Here is a 17,085-nt window from a genome sequence, read left to right on the forward strand (position 1 = left end):
CTGTACTTGATCCCAACTAAGATATAATTACCCCTTATTGGGGGCAGAACAGCCCTATTGGGTTTATTTCATGGTTAAATGATTCCCTTTTCTCTGTAATAATAAAACAGTACCTGTACTTGATCCCAACTAAGATATAATTACCCCTTATTGGGGGCAGAACAGCCCTATTGGGTTTATTTAATGGTTAAATGATTCCCTTTTCTCTGTAATAATAAAACAGTACCTGTACTTGATCCCAACTAAGATATAATTACCCCTATTGGGGGCAGAACAGCCCTATTGGGTTTATTTCATAGTTAAATGATTCCCTTTTCTCTGTAATAATAAAACAGTACCTGTACTTGATCCTAACTAAGATATAATTACCCCTTATTGGGGCAGAACAGCCCTATTGGGTTTATTTCATGGTTAAATGATTCCCTTTTCCCTGTAATAATAAAACAGTACCTGTACTTGATCCCAACTAAGATATAATTACCCCTTATTGGGGGCAGAACAGCCCTATTGGGTTTATTTAATGGTTAAATGATTCCCTTTTCTCTGTAATAATAAAACAGTACCTGTACTTGATCCCAACTAAGATATAATTACCCCTTATTGGGGGCAGAACAGCCCTATTGGGTTTATTTAATGGTTAAATGATTCCCTTTTCTCTGTAATAATAAAACAGTACCTGTACTTGATCCCAACTAAGATATAATTACCCCTTATTGGGGGCAGAACAGCCCTATTGGGTTTATTTAATGGTTAAATGATTCCCTTTTCTCTGTAATAATAAAACAGTACCTGTACTTGATCCCAACTAAGCTGCGTGGATCCATATTGATGGCAAAACATTCCTATTGAGTTTAATGAATATTTGAATTATTTTTATAGTAGAGTTAAGGTTATGGGGATTCAAATTACAGAAAACCCAGATCCAGAGCATTCTGGATAACAGAACATCAGGGAAACACACACACACACACATACACACACACACACACACACATATATATATAACTCATGTTATTACAGATTTGCTATGATAGATGTATTTGTAATAAAACACATTTAATTACCTATTATATTCCATTGATTATTTTCTCCCATAACGGTCATTTCTGATTTTTCTCCATAAACAAGCAAAGTTTTCATATTTCAATATTTCATAGTCTGCTCTGATGTTTCTTGACCTTCCAAATCCTGGATTGTGAATGAAAGGGTATATGGCCCCGAGAGCAATCGCTGAAAATATTTATTGCTTTATCATCAAAATCCTTAAAAGTATAAGTGGTTTCTAATCAATTCGGTGTCCTCTAGGAACAATATTTTCATCTAAACCTTTTTTCTAACATTTCTAGGGCACCAGTGCTTAATTTCCTCTTTCGGTCTTTTTTTACTGGAAAAAGAAAAAAATATTGGTTGTCGGTCCCAGAGAAACAAGGAAACGTATTTACTGGCTTCTCTTAAGGAAATGAGCCAAATATTAAAGGGGACATGTTGTGTGAAAAACAATATTGTGCCAATGAATTGTACTCAACTAAATATGGAAGGAACGTGCTTTATAAAGTAGTGTTTCTCCTAAAACCCCACTAGTCCCGCCCATCTGTTCCACTTCCTGTTGCCTTTCCCAGGTTGAGCAGGGGTGCCAGTGGCACTCAGTACAGGGTTTGACTGGGGGGTGCAGGGGCTGCCCCAGGGGCACTGCATCCCCCAAGGTGCCTCCTCCAGCCGTGTCCCCCGCAGGGGCCCCCGCTGTGCACCCCTAAACCCCCCCCCCGCAGGGGGCCCTGTCCGATGTCCTCCCCTGAACAGGTATGTGAAACTCGTCAGGGGAGGACATCGGAGGCCAGAGGAAGCAGCCATAGGGTCGGGTCTGGGCTGTGGCCCACCGGATATTTTCCCGGTGTCCTGGCAGCCCAGTCTGACCCTGACTCAGTACACTGCACTGTAAGATAGGAACCAATCAGCAGCTAGGCTGACCTGATAGGGAACTGAAGCCTGTCTCCAGATCCATAAACTGATTGTACCACAAGGAAACTGTATAATGAGAAGTGACAAAAGCACAAACCTCAAAATGAATCCATGCAATTAATAAGTAGAAGGATAATGTAATGTGCGCCGGTCCAGAACAAAAAGATATTATAACTAGTAATAGCATTTATTCCCAATGGGACGATGGCATATAAATCAACTAAATCATATCAAAATACAGTTCCGCGGATATACACGTATCTGCTAGAGGGGGGTTGGCACAGATGTCGCTGACAGACCACAGATAAATGGGGTCCTGCTTGTGGGGGCGCAAAAAGGGGTAAATAAAAAGCAGTAGTTTTACGTACGGGGGCAACTTGTGATAACGAGGCACTTAAATATATAAGGGGATCATATAATAATCTCTCTAATGCTTTATTTAGCAGTAGGTATGTATATCTTTATTTATAAAGTGCTACTTATGTACGCAGCGCTGTACAGTAGAATACATTAATACAAACGGGGGGTTATTAAGATAATAATAGATAAATACAAAGTATAACAATAAATACAGATAAATACAGTTGCAATAAGATAAGAGTCAAAGACACAAGAGGATGGAGGTCCCTGCCCTGTAGAGCTTACAATCTATATGGGAGGGTAACTTATCAAAACAAATAGGCAAATATAAGTGCTGTTGGATGGATTTCTTGCAAGTGAGGGAATACAGGGCTATTGAAAATGGCTCTTAGCAGGGTCGGACAGGGGGTGCAGGGCCCACCAGGGCTGCTGCCTCAGGGGCCGCTGCATCCCCCAAGTGGCCCCCTCCGTGGCCATCATACCCCCCCGCAGGGGCCCCCATGACCCGTCCAACCCCCAGCGCCTCGCATGGATCCCCCAAGGGGCCCCGCCGTGGCCATCATACCCCATGACCCGTCCAACCCCTAGCACTCAACACGGATCAGGTTAGGGTCGGGGGCCCACTGGGTTTTTTCCTGGGGCCCCTGTGGCCCAGTCCGACCCTGGCTCTTAGTATAAACAGGGAAGTATTTAGGTATGGTGCCACCCTGGGCACCCTAAATACACCCCCAGATGATGGAAGGGACATCATGCGCACACCTACGGCTATTGGTACGAGTGACGCCACACGGGGGAAATTGTGCCGGACCCCTTATCGCACCAGCTCTGCTGCTGGATTTCCACTGGTAGGTCTGAGAGTGGCTGTGGGGGTTTAATTTGTTCCTTTTTTATAAACTTTATTGAATATTTAGGCACCCAAGGGCCACCCCCCCAAGTCTGCTGCTTTAGGCACAGGCCCTCGGGTGCCTATATATGAATACGACTGTGAGCACAAAGCTGACCCAGGGACTGGTCCGATTGCTATCTTGGAGTCAGGGAGAAATTTTCATTTTGTCTTTATTTTTTTATTTGCCATAGATTGTGAATTATTTGCTTTTCTCTTCTTGCTCTTTCCAGCTTTCAAATGGGGGGGGGGTCACTTACCCCAACAACCAAATAACTATTGCTCTGTAAGGCTATGATTTTATTGTTACCTTTTATTACTTATTTCTTAACACTGCCCGGTTGCTAGGCTAACTTCAACCCTAGCAACCGGATAGCTGCTGAAATTCCAAACTGGAGAGCATCTGAACAAAAAGCGAAATAAATAGGGCCAGTTGTAATCTATATCAATAAATATACCCTAAAGCACTGGTGTTCAGGCTTCTTGGATTTGGGACATAACGCTGGTCAGGCCCCATTTGGCAAGGTTAAAGGTTAATAAAATAATGTTGTCACAGTTGGTTTGCTATAGTTGCAGGGGCCGCATTTACCCCCCAATCCCCCTAATTGCCCCTCAGGTTTGGCTCACCTATCCACTGCTTCACGTTTCAATGGCTTCCAGTTGGATTAGTAGTAAGCCCAAACATTTCTGTGCCTTATATCATTTATATATGGGAAGCTCTTCTCCAGCTTGGCTGCTGCAAAGGGCAGAGACCCCTGTATTTATGGATCAGTCTGTATGACAAGTGCAGTATATAGGGCACCACATACATACACGATAATAACAATTTATTTCATTGATCATGTTTTGCAGCCTTTTGGTTTTAATCAGTATTTCCAAATGTTAATGTATTCACCAAGAGGCTAAAGGTTCCCATACACGGGCCGATAGTAGCTGCCGATATGGGTCCCTTAGACAGATTCGGCAGCTAATCGGCCCGTGTAGGGGCAGAACTGAGGGGCCTGGCCGACCGATATCTGGCCTGAAATTGGCCAGATATCAATTGGCCAGGTTAGAAAATCCAGTCGGATCGGGGACCGCATCGGCTCGTTGATGCGGTCCCCGAACCGACTGCCCCATTGCCGCCCACATAATCCGATCATTTGGCCCCAGGGCCAAGCGATCGAATTATTATTTTTTTACCTAAATGCTCCCTGATATCGCCCACCCGTAGGTGGGGATATCGGGTGAAGATCCGCTCGCTTGGCGACATCGCCAATCGAGCGGATTTGCTTGTGTATGGGGACCTTGCTTGGCCACTATAGAGAGCATCGTAACTCAAGCTGAAGATGTCACATACGGCACAACTGGGGGTCCATATTCAGGCCTATATTGTACTTGCACTATGGGTTTTACCATTCAGTGGAGGGGGGGTGCCATTTTTGTTTGGGGTGCCTACTAATAATAAATGTATGAGTATATAATAACCAAGCTAAACTTATGCCTACATGCATCCACTAATAATATTTTCTTTTTTTAATTTGAAGGTGGGTTTATTGATGTTTGTACCTTCTAGATACGGGGTGAGCCAATAAAGGCAGATACAGAGCAGGTTAAAGTACTGGAACCAGGTTCTGTAAGGGCAAACACACACACATGTTGCCCCACATAACACAGAAACCCCTAATATACAGGGTGTAAATTTCTATGACCGTTTTGTATGTTTTTTTAAAATAGATTTCCAATTCTGCTTCATTAAATCCTGCAGTTAAAAATGCAATCTGGTTGTAGGGGGTCGCTGACACCAGCAACCAATAAACAGGCTTGCATTGATGGATGCATTGTATTATTATTATTATTAGATAATAGGCTGGGTGAAGTTTTTTTTTCTTTTTTAAAGAAAAATTTTATATATGGGCACCCGAGGGCCACCCCCCCATAAGCCAAAAGCTGCTGCCCTAAGCACAGGCCCTTGGGCGCCTATATACAAATACAGCCCTGTGGCTTAAATAATCTGTAACACAGAAACCATAGTGGGGCTAAAAATAGTCTATCTCTACAGATAATTTCTACAACTGTTTGTTATTGAACTTAAAAAAATCAAAATAAAGGCTTTAAAAAATTTAAAGATTCTTTGTTTCAGTGCTAAATTTTTCACAAAGGAATCATTCAAAACACAGACAAAATATATTACAATTTTATTTACGGACATATTTACAAAACTTGGCTGGGAACTTAGTTCCCAAGGATGTTGGAATCCTTAAACCCTCCACCACCCGCTGGCTGCTTTCTTATTGGCAGTCTCTTCTCAGCCAGCGCAGACATTCATTCCAAAGTCCAGGTCCAGCTCCATTGTGGCCGCAGTCCATTAGATGGAATCATTATGGCTGCAGTTCCTGAGGACCTTTAAGAAGACTTGCCATTCAGGAACATGTAACGTAGGCCCACTGTTCCATGACTGTAGCTGGTTAGATCAAAGAAAAATGTGTGAGAAGATGCATTTTTAAAAACTTCATAAACCCTTTTCCTCCCTGGCCCTAGATCAGGGGTGGGCAAACTACAGCCCGCGGGCCACATCCGGCCCGTTTTCCTTTTTAATCGACTCCTGATTGGTTGCGCCCCATGCGTGCGCGTGACGTCAGAACGCACGGGGCGCAACCGTATAAAACTTCAGATGGAGCGGGAGCCGGGGGACTGACACAGCCGGAGGAGGCAGGAGGTTGTTGGAGGATGGAGCCAAAGGAAGCTGTAGGTCGCTGGGGGGGTGGGGAGCTGGTGGGAGGATGTTGAGCAGGATGATGGGAAGAACGCTGGGGGGAGCTGCAGGATGCTGGGTAGGATGCTGAGGGGGGAGCTGAAGGATGCTGGGGTGGAGCTGAAGGATGCTGGGGAGAGCTGAAGGATGCTGGGTGGAACTGCAGGATGCTGGGGAGTAGAGCTGGAGGATGCTTGGTGGGATGCTGAGGGGGGAGCTGGAGGATGCTGGGGGTTAGCTGAAGGATGCTGGGGTGGGGAGCTGCAGGGTGCTGGGTGGGAGCTGAGAGGCCCCGTGATTTCTAATGGCGGCCCTGGGCGTAACGCTGGTCCGGCCCGGGCCGTCTGTAAGTCAATGTGGCCCCTGAGCCAAAAATTTTGCCCACCCCTGCCCTAGATACTAAAGGGATGACTAGATTCCTAGGTTCTGAGAAAGAAATGTGAGAAACCGAGTGGCAGAGTTTGGGGATGGGGAGCGGCAGGCAGGGTGTCAGTATATCAATATTAAGTGTCAGTATCTCTCTAATAGATAAATAGGAATAAGCAGTTGCATCTTTATGGGGTTTCGGCCTATTATTTAGCTTCTTTGGGAGTGTCCTCCAACTTAACACAGATTTCAGTATAATAAACAAAATATGATTAATAACACCATGAACTTGAAATGCTAGACCAACCTTAAATAGCCGATATAGTCCTTATTTGCCACTACTCCTCAGTGTATCTTATTGGGCATTTTCTGGGCCGTACCCTTCAGCATTCCAGTACTATAAAAGAAAGAGACAAGTGCAAAAATGGATTTCCATGCTAAATAACTGTATATTAAAGCAGCATATTACTAATGTGTGTTCTGTGCTGTCTGGTATGTATATGACATAGAGAGGGAGCTGTGATCCTGTGTGTAGATGGAGCAGGGCTGTGATATCCGTATGGGTCACATGTGCCTGTATTCCTTTCATCTCCTACAAAAATGGTTATGTATCTGTGAAAGGACTAAAGCTGGCCATACACGGGCAGATCCGCTCGCTTGGCGATGTCACCAAGCGAGCGGATCTTCACCCGATATCCTCACCTACGAGTGGTGATATCGGGGAGGCATGTAGGCGAATTCGGCAATGGGGCAGTCGGTTCGGGGACCGCATCAACGAGCCGATACAGTCCCCGATCCGATGGGATTTTCTAACCTGCCCGATCGATATCTGGCCAATTTCAGGCCAGATATCGGTCGGGCAGGCCCCTTGTTTCTGCCCCTACACGGGCCAATAAGCTGCCGAGTCGGTCCAAGGGACCAATATCTATCGGCCCGTGTATGGGGACCTTAAGTGACAACAAAGTAGAAAGAATGGTCTACTCTGAAATGACTAAATGTTATGGATATAAAGATAAAGAGTATAAAACACATTGAAACAGTTACATTATTTGTATAAAAAAATGCTCTTACCACACTGTAGATATAATCCATTAACCAATTCTCCATGCTATCGGCCATTGGTTGTTCCTTTATAAAGCTGTGTTCGAGAAGCATTTTGGCCGTCGGTCTTTGATCAGGTGATTTTATCAAACACAGCGCTAGGAAATCCTCAAAACTTTCAGACCTGGGAAAAAGCAGTAAATATTCAGCTTTAATCAAGGGATGTTTTTATTAAAATATGATATGTTCCTTATATGATAGATGATAAAAATCGGTCCTAGTACAATTACACGTCTCAGTGTGTAATAGTTCTATATACATTTGCCAATAGCAATACTTCATCAGAATTGTGGACTAGAATACCAATCTTGGAAGAGAATTGCTAGTTAAAAGACATAGAGAATTCTGTAGAAGGACTCACCAATAGTTTCGTTCATATAGTGTGGGCGCCTCATAGGTGTAAATGAGGGCCGCTGGATCAAACGCGTGATAGTAAGCTAAAGGATATAAAACAGCATATTAAAAACTGCAGAGCACTGATGATATCCAAAGCACATATTACTGTATATCATGGGAAGCATGAATGCTATGAGATTCAAAGGCCAGGTAGTATTGGTGCCCTAAGTAATACTACTAATTCTAACTCTAATACTACTATCTACCATAAGGTCGGTTGTATTACAGGCTGTATTTCTGGCCTGCACCCACTGTTGGCTTGAATGATAAGTAAGTTAGGGGAGGGAACAGGGGTGGACTGGGATTTAAAGTAGGCCCTGGAATTTCAAGAACACAAAGGCCCAAACAGCCACATAGAGTCCCACTAAATAGTGACTGTCTGTGGCATCTTACAGCCCCCCTGGCTTTCCCAGTACCCAGAGGCACAAACAGCCCCCCCAGCCGAATAAATAGTGAGTGTCTGTGGCACCTTACAGCCCCCCTGGCATTCCCAGTACCCAGAGGCACAAACAGCCCCCCCAGCCCAATAAATAGTGACTGTCTGTGGCACCTTACAGCCCCCCTGGCATTCCCAGTACCCAGAGGCACAAACAGCCCCCCCAGCCCAATAAATAGTGACTGTCTGTGGCACCTTACAGCCCCCCTGGCATTCCCAGTACCCAGAGGCACAAACAGCCCCCCCCCAGCCCAATAAATAGTGACTGTCTGATGCACCTTACAGCCCCCCTGGCATTCCCAGTACCCAGAGGCACAAACAGCCCCCCCAGCCCAATAAATAGTGACTGTCTGTGGCACCTTACAGCCCCCCTGGCATTCCCAGTACCCAGAGGCACAAACAGCCCCCCCCCAGCCCAATAAATAGTGACTGTCTGATGCACCTTACAGCCCCCCTGGCATTCCCAGTACCCAGAGGCACAAACAGCCCCCCTCAGCCCAATAAATAGTGACTGTCTGTGGCACCTTACAGCCCCCCTGGCATTCCCAGTACCCAGAGGCACAAACAGCCCCCCAGCCCAATAAATAGTGACCTGTCTGTGGCACCTTACAGCCCCCCTGGCATTCCCAGTACCCAGAGGCACAAACAGCCCCCCCCCAGCCCAATAAATAGTGACTGTCTGTCTATCATCTCACAAGGCTATTCTGCCATTGTTCTATGGCCCCTACTCAGGGCCGGCAAGAAGTAGCTGTCTTACTCTATCCCTGTAGTCAATTAAATATTTTATAAGAATATAGGGCCAAATGTATTTGATATCAGGAAACAAAGTTGGCTAAAAGGTACTGAATAGCGCCCACTGAGGCACAGTATTCACCTTAGAAGCAGCCTTAACTAAAGTTACAAAATTTGTGTTTTACTTACGTGGCAGTCCTTCTGCCATCTCTATGGCGGTAATGCCAAACGACCAGATATCACACTGGAAATAAAAATACAAAGAAAATGAGTAAGTTAATGTCTGTGCGGAGTTGTACATAATCTATAACTGTAGGGGCTGATGAATTAGATATTGCAGCGCTGCATGTTCCAGACTAAAGTGCTATTGGCAGTGAGTTAGTAGGAACACTAGTGCCGCTGAATGCACTATATTTACAGAGCTTGCAACTCACCTTTAAGCCATATGTGCAGTTTCGATAGTATTTGCAGGCAATAACTTCTGGCGCCATCCAACAGGTTGTTCCACAGGTACCACTTGTAATGTCATCTGGGCTTCTTAACTGCACAGCCAGCCCGAAATCAACTGAAACAGAAGCATACATAAAATGTTTCTTGCAGCATGGGTAACGCAGCAAAGCAGATCTTTATCATTTCTGCAACCGCTACACACCCTGTTTTTATTTTGCACCATCTTTTTGTAGCTGTTACAGTTTAAAGCGAGAATAACCCCCGAAGAATGCAGTCGCAAGGGCTCAATCTCAGAGGTAACCCCCCTTAGTGTTAATGTCCCCATACACGGGCAGATTGTAGCTGCAGATATGGGTCCCTTGGACAGATTCAAAAGCTTATCGGCCCGTGTAGGGGCAGAAACGAGGGGCCTGCCCAACCGATATGTGGCCTGAAATTGGCCAGATCTCGATCGGCCAGGTTAGAAAATTCCGTCATATCGGGGACCGCATCGGCTCATTGATGCGGTTCTCGAACCGACTGCCCCTTGCCGCCAGTATAATTCAATCGCTTGGCCCCAGGGCCAAACGATCAAATTATTTTTTTTAACTACACGCTCCCCGATATCGCCCACCCGTTGGTGGGGATATCGGGTGCAGATCCGCTCGCTTGGCGATCTCTGGCCTAACCCATTTACCCGATTTCTCACCCACACAATAAGAGTAAAAAAGACTGATACACAGGGCCAGATTTATCTTCAGGGCTCCCCGAGGCCGCCCCCGTTGGTCGCCCCGCCCCCGTTTGTCGCCCCGCCCGTGCGCAGGTGCGAGTGCGCATGCGCAAACCTTTAAACTCCCATACGGAGCAGTGGGGAGAGGTCCCGACTGCTCCGTATGGGAGCCAAATTTAAAAATTTTGTTGCGGCGGGGCGGCATGCCGCCCCTAAACTTCTGCCGCCCTAGGCCCGGGCCTTTGTGGCCTTTCCACAAATCCGGGCCTGCTGATACATCCTAGTTATACATGTCAAATTGCAGACTCAAAACACCCCTACCCCACATTTATTTAAGCTATTAACTATGAATGCTTGAATTTAAAAAAAATAGTGAATTTTACTTACTTATCTTAACTTTAGCTGGATAGGTTAGCGTGATATTCATGCATTTGATATCACGGTGCACAATCCATTTCTCATGTAGGTAGTTCAAGCCCTAATAAGATAAATGAGCACAAATAGTGATTATTCTCCATGGATAATTAAGAAATCAATGGAACATTATATTTCTTATCCTAAAACACCCTAGATACACATATGCATATATATATATATTAGTGATGTGCGGGTCATGACCCTACTCGACCTGGCTCCCTGTCTCCATTTATAGACCCGTGCCCACCCCGTCACAAAAGGGGTGGGCCTTTCCGGGGACACGCCTATAACTAGAGAATCTGGAAGAGAGCTGCCGGCAGTGTAAGGTTTGCAGGCTGGAAGGGCGAGTGGAAGAACTCAGCCAGAACCCGCCCGCAATCCGCATTTGTTGTGCTGAGGTCGGCACAAACCCACCCGTGGGTATCGGGCCAGCCCGCACATTACTGACATATATATAATACACAAAAGCCATTGATATCCTGTAAATAATATCCTTATAAATGGCGCTTAGTGATGTAATTTCTGTCACATGACTCACTGAAACTTGCGTATTATAATAAATAAAGTGCCCCCTGTTGAAAAATATGAGATTATATATAAGAAAAAGATTAAGGTTAAGCCAGGCTTACCTCTAGCACTTCTCTAGATATGTACTGAATTGCATACTCTGGGAGGGATCTGTACATTTTCTGCAGGTCATATAGGGATCCGCCACAACAATATTCCATAATGCACTAGAATAAGTGAGAGAATGCAGACCAAATAAGCTACAAACGTGACCATAAACACTATACACTACCTACACACACCTTTTATTCTATCTTCCATTACCCTTCTCATAAGATTTCATACCTACTAGTGGATTATTGGATTAATCGTATTTCTCTGCAGGCCACTACAGACAATACAGACGCCAGACAGTAGCAGTTGGTGCTCTTACTGCCGTTACTGCCATTTTATGAGGAAAAAGCCTTATGGGATAATTGGTCTTTCTAGCCAGAGCTGGCTACCTCATCTTCTGTTTTACCCTTACAAGTAATGCCCCTCGTGTCCCACCCTATTCCTTTCCATGTTACTCAGTGTATAATTGGAAATGGTGCAGAGGGGTAGGATAATTTATAGATATATGGATTCAGTAGCACCCTCATATTTGATTGACATTGAGCAAAAGGTCAATTTTATTGTTAGACCCTCTTTACTTAAACGTAGGCATATTGGGGATAACAGCATTCAGATGGGATTGGCCCATGTCAGTGTATTTTTTTTCTGCTAAAACAATTTATGATGAATATTTCCTTACCCATAACTGGCTTGACTCTGGAGTGACATTGATCATGGAACCGTAATATTCCACGGTATTTTTGTGTCCAGAGACTTTCTGCATCAGATACACCTCCTCTAGTTCTTTGATTTCTTCAGTGTATCTCTATACAACAGAGAATAAGTATAGAAAAATACAAACCGTTATTGCAAACTGACATATTGCTTTTCCCGCCATAGGAACAAGGAAAGGCGTTTATTATGAATATATAAGCGCTTATAGAGAAACAGTTGTATCAGAACAAAACATGTACTGTATTTGCCTAAAAGAATAAAATAATAAGGCCTAAAAATAATAAAACTGAGAGCAAAAGGTCTGTGTCTTTCTCTGAGCGGCTTGGCACCATAGGGAAAGTGAAGCAAATAAAGGCACCGAGTTGCTAAATAAGACCCTTCTAAATGCCGATTTGCTAATGTGCCATAGTAGTAATACTACAGTTATCTAAAATGGATGGTGACTCTTACTTCTAATTAGGTGCCAGATTGACATGGTAAATGTTGGTGCCACGGGAGAAAAGTATTGTATAAGGGATTACCTTTTGTTGGTAAAGACTAGTTATTAAAGAGTCTGGTAGCTTTGTGAGCATTAAAGGCAACATTTAACTGGCCCTCGTTGTTTATGGCACAAGAGAGATTAAACTTTTGTTGAGGATTTAGCATCTGGTAACTTTAACTGATTCTCTTTACATATACATAGTTTATATGGTGGAATTTACATGTAGCTAATTACAGTAGCTAATTAAAAACACAGTACAACGAGTCTTCAGATATACAGTAAAACAGTGGTGTTACTGTATATGGCCAGGTCCCCATGCAAAAAAATCTTCAGAGGGGCCAGGTGTACACCCCTACCCAGCCTGCCCCACACGTCCCCCACTCCCCACCAGCTCTCAGGTAGGGTTTCTATAGAGGAAGCAGACCCCACAGTCCAGGCCCCCTCCCCAGGGCTCCCACATGGCTGCAAAGCCCACCTCCTCCATAGTTACACCACTGCAGTAAAATGTATTAAAAGCCTCAGGCCTCTGGTTCATTACCTTTTGGATTTCTGTGATCTTTATAGCCACAGGGTAGTGGGTCTCTCGATATTTTGCCTGTAACACAAACAGAAACATTTTCTTGTTATTTTTTTACTTAAACTTAGAAACGTGACAGGGTTGCCACGAGGTTTATGATGTATTTTGTAGCCTTTCGAGTAAAACATTGGGAGAGGAAAATAATTTTATGAACGTGAGCACATTTACTTGCTCTATGATTCCAAATCAAATTGTCCTAACTTGGTCTTCTGTCACTCAAGGCAATACAGTACACAAAGATGGAGAATAAAGTGGTGACACTACTGCTACAACTGTTTTACCTTCAACTATAACTCCTTCTAATGGGAGAAATAGCTGAAGAAATTCTCTGTAAAGGAATAATGAAGAATCCCAATGGAGATATCAAAAAACGAATAAAACCCTACATGATCTGCATCAACAGATCACAGGAAAAATATGAGTCTCCAAGACACTTTCCTGGCCCCCAGGCTGCCCAATGACATACACAATTGGCTAGTGTATATTTTATATACTGGGAAACTGACCAATTACATGCAAAAAGTTGGACAGCACTGATATTAGATTAAATTAGGGTTAAGCTATTAGTTATACTCTTGGGGGAACAGTGATAGCACTTTCATCATAACTGTGGTTACAACCAAACATTTCATTGGGGGTTTCCATGAGAGGCTTACCTTATACACAGTTCCAAATCCTCCTTGTCCAAGTTTTTTCCAGTCATAATAATCTAATGCTTGATACTTAAACAAAAATATAGAATAGCATAAATTTTCTGGTGCATAAATATGATGAATTACTATATATTAATAAATATAATTTACCAGGATAATAAAAAAAACTTAGGGGAGTCACGTAAGGAAAGTGACGGCTACAAAAAAGTCGCGACAATTCGCGCAAGTCGTAACAGCTACGAGAAAGTTGCAACAATTTACAAAAAAGTCGCGACGGTGACAAAAAAAATCGCAAAATACTGATCATTACGAAAAAAACGCATTTGGGCGCTTTCGATCCGTTTATGGATTAGTAAATAGGCCCCTAGGTCCAGTAACCCAGCAGCAACCAAATACATATTTCTACTTGCTGATTGGTTGCTATGGCTTAGTAGATTGTGAGCAAAATTAGTTACCTTAATTAGCCCTTAAATACTTGATAAAGTTGCCAACCACTTCAATACTACATAGAATAATTTTATTTCACTCTCCCAATCAACTTTATCCCCTTTAATGTGGATAGACATGCACTGAATCCCTCTTTTTGGAAAGCAGATTGAGACACATTGGTTGATCTGGAGGTGGGAGGGGCATAAATACTCTCATTCTGCTGTAGATCTGATTATTCTAGCTATTGGCCAAACCAATGGATCAGTGTAATGGAAGCGGTGTGAAAAAGGCATAAGATTATATAGGAAATAATGGCAAAATATTGAACTTGTCTTGTATAGTACAGCTTTCTTTCATGTCATTATACATAATAAACACGTTACTTACATCATAAACCACTGGAATTCCTATTGCCTGTTCATTCTAAAAGGAAAGCAAGAAACAACATCATCATTTTTATACACAACATCATAATGCCAAATTGTGCTAATTTGATATTATCAGTTATCCAATCATAATGCAGGAAAATGGAAACCTGGGTGATTTTGGACAGGACATTGACTTGGCTGTATACACAAGCCAATGAGTTACCAAATTGAGTTGGCAGCTCATATTGGCCAGTGTATGGCCAGGTTGAAAGATCCATATGAATTTGTAACATGGGTTGGAGTACTTACATAGTAAGCAACTGGAGGCAGTGCTTCTTGCTCTGGAGGATTCTCAGCCTAAAGGGATCAGAAAAGGTGTTGTAAATATAAAGGTGTAAATTAAATATATATGTACTATATAAACCTTTCTTTGAAAGATCCATATGAATTTGTATCATGTCATGGCACTGTGTTGGGTGCTAGAGGGTTGGAGTACTTACATAGTCAGCAACTGCAGGCAGTGCTTCTTGTTCTGGAGGAATTTCAGCCTTAAGGGATCAGAAAAGGTGTTGTAAATATAAAGGTGTCAATTAAATATATATGTACTATACAAAACTTTCTTTGTCTGAGCCCATAAAATAATAGAAAGTCATCCTGTTTTAGGCTTGGGATGCTCCATACTTTTCCATAGGGCTTTGCATTATGGCCTTGCCACCCCCCAAAAAAATAGTAAGGAACCCTAAATTCCAATTAAATCAAGATAAGCAAGCCTTGTGTAATAAAGCAAGGTGTGATGTTATTATGCATTATATTGTGTTACCCTCTTCTACTCACACTTTTAGCTGTTACAAATTCTAAGTCTTCTCCATCCTTAAAGAAAAAGAGAAATATGATCAGCTTTATGCATGGCAGTCCCTCTCTCATTAAAGGCTTTATTGGGCTGGGTGCTAATGCATTAGTGAACCCTATAGTTTTATTCTAACATTTTGGAGAAGAATTGGTTAACACCAATCCTAAAAATACCAAATAGGATTCTAATATTGCAATATTCCCAACACGCCGTCAGACTTACATCATCCGTGTGTGGAGGCTCTGATCTTGGTGACCCTCCAGTCTTAAATGAGTAATATACCTGTTGGGGCAATAGCAGAAAAGCACAGTGAGTATTGGCAAAATAGAAATATTGGGTTGCAATGATATGTGATTCAAGCCCCCCCTTTTACTACCCAAGGTGTAATTGTTATGTCAAGCTCTTCTACTTACATTTCCATCACTTTCCAAACATTCTTCATTCTTAAAGACATGAACACATAGAGATTCCTCTTTCTTCTCTGATGGTTCTGGTGTGTTTTCACTCTAAAAAGGTAGAAATAGCTGATCAATTTTATGCACAAAAGGATGGAAAGCAGTAAAAAAAATGTGCAAATATAGGGTTGCAATGATATGCTATTCAAGCCCCCCCTTTTACCCAAGGTGTAATTGTTATGTCAAGCTCTTCTACTTACATCTCCATCAATTTCCATAGATACTTCATCCTTCAAGACATGAACACACAGAAATTCTTCTTTTTTCTCTGATGGTTCTGGTGTGTTTTCAATCTAAAAAGGTAGAAATAGCTGATCAATTTTATGCACAAAAGGATGGAAAGCAGTAAAAAAAATGTGCAAATATAGGGTTGCAATGATATGCTATTCAAGCCACCCCTTTTACCCAAGGGGGCACATTTACTAACCCACGAACGGGCCGAATGCGTCCGATTGCGTTTTTTCGTAATGATCGGTATTTTGTGATTTTTCGGAAAATTGTCGCGACTTTTTCGTAGACATTCAGAAAGTTGCGCAAAATCTGGTGATTTTTTTTGTAGCGTTAAAACTTAAGCGAAAAGTCGCGACTTTTTCGCAGCTTTCATGCCGAGTACGAAACATTCGGATTCATTCAAGCTTCAGTATGGTGACTTTTCTTGGGCCAGGTTGGAGCTGCAGGGTGCCATTGAGCCCTATGGGAGACTTTCCTTGGGCCGGGTTGGAGCTGCAGGGTGCCATTGAGCCCTATGGGAGACTTTCCTTGGGCCAGGTTGGAGCTGCAGAGTGCCATTGAGCCCTATGGGAGACTTTCCTTGGGCCGGGTTGGAGCTGCAGGGTGCCATTGAGCCCTATGGGAGACTTTCCTTGGGCCGGGTTGGAGCTGCAGAGTGCCATTGAGCCCTATGGGAGACTTTCCTTGGGCCAGGTTGGAGCTGCAGAGTGCCATTGAGCCCTATGGGAGACTTTCCTTGGGCCGGGTTGGAGCTGCAGGGTGCCATTGAGCCCTATGGGAGACTTTCCTTGGGCTGGGTTGGAGCTGCAGAGTGCCATTGAGCCCTATGGGAGACTTTCCTTGGGCCAGGTTGGAGCTGCAGGGTGCCATTGAGTCCTATGGGAGGCTTCCAAAATCATGCTAAGTCTGAAAGTTTCGCCCGCCGCTTACGAGCGCTCAATACGAAAAAGTCGCGACAAGATACGAGCGAATCGTAATGGCTACGAAAAACTCGCGTTTTTCGCACAAGTCGTATTGGTAACGAAAAAGTCGCGACAATTTCCGAAAAGTCGTAAAGGCGCCGAAAAAAATCGCAAAAAATACGAAAAAGTCGCAAAATGTTCGTTTTCCAATCGGAATTTTTCCAATTCGGATTCGTGGGTTAGTAAATGTGCCCCTAGGTG

General features: G+C 43.4%; 2 protein-coding genes across 8 annotated transcripts in view; one reads left to right on the top strand and one right to left on the bottom strand.

Moving 5' to 3' along the window:
• Window positions 1–17,085, top strand: part of lrrc3c (leucine rich repeat containing 3C) — a 163,510-nt gene that overhangs the window by 31,991 nt on the left and 114,434 nt on the right. The window lies entirely within an intron of this gene.
• On the bottom strand, window positions 5,356–16,078 carry LOC116407991 (serine/threonine-protein kinase dst1-like). The gene is made up of 18 exons (XM_031894595.1): window positions 15,892–16,078; window positions 15,650–15,742; window positions 15,459–15,518; window positions 15,221–15,256; window positions 14,887–14,934; window positions 14,696–14,743; window positions 14,406–14,441; window positions 13,593–13,658; window positions 12,898–12,954; window positions 11,844–11,969; window positions 11,173–11,277; window positions 10,514–10,604; window positions 9,402–9,532; window positions 9,157–9,211; window positions 7,765–7,840; window positions 7,374–7,527; window positions 6,610–6,699; window positions 5,356–5,645 (listed from the first exon to the last, which is right to left on the bottom strand). The coding sequence occupies exons 1-17, from the start codon at window positions 15,907–15,909 to the stop codon at window positions 6,658–6,660; spliced, it is 1,242 nt and encodes a 413-aa protein (XP_031750455.1). The 5' UTR covers window positions 15,910–16,078; the 3' UTR covers window positions 5,356–5,645; window positions 6,610–6,657.

Source organism: Xenopus tropicalis, chromosome 10, assembly GCF_000004195.4.
Source record: "Xenopus tropicalis strain Nigerian chromosome 10, UCB_Xtro_10.0, whole genome shotgun sequence".
NCBI classification, from domain to species: domain Eukaryota; kingdom Metazoa; phylum Chordata; class Amphibia; order Anura; family Pipidae; genus Xenopus; species Xenopus tropicalis.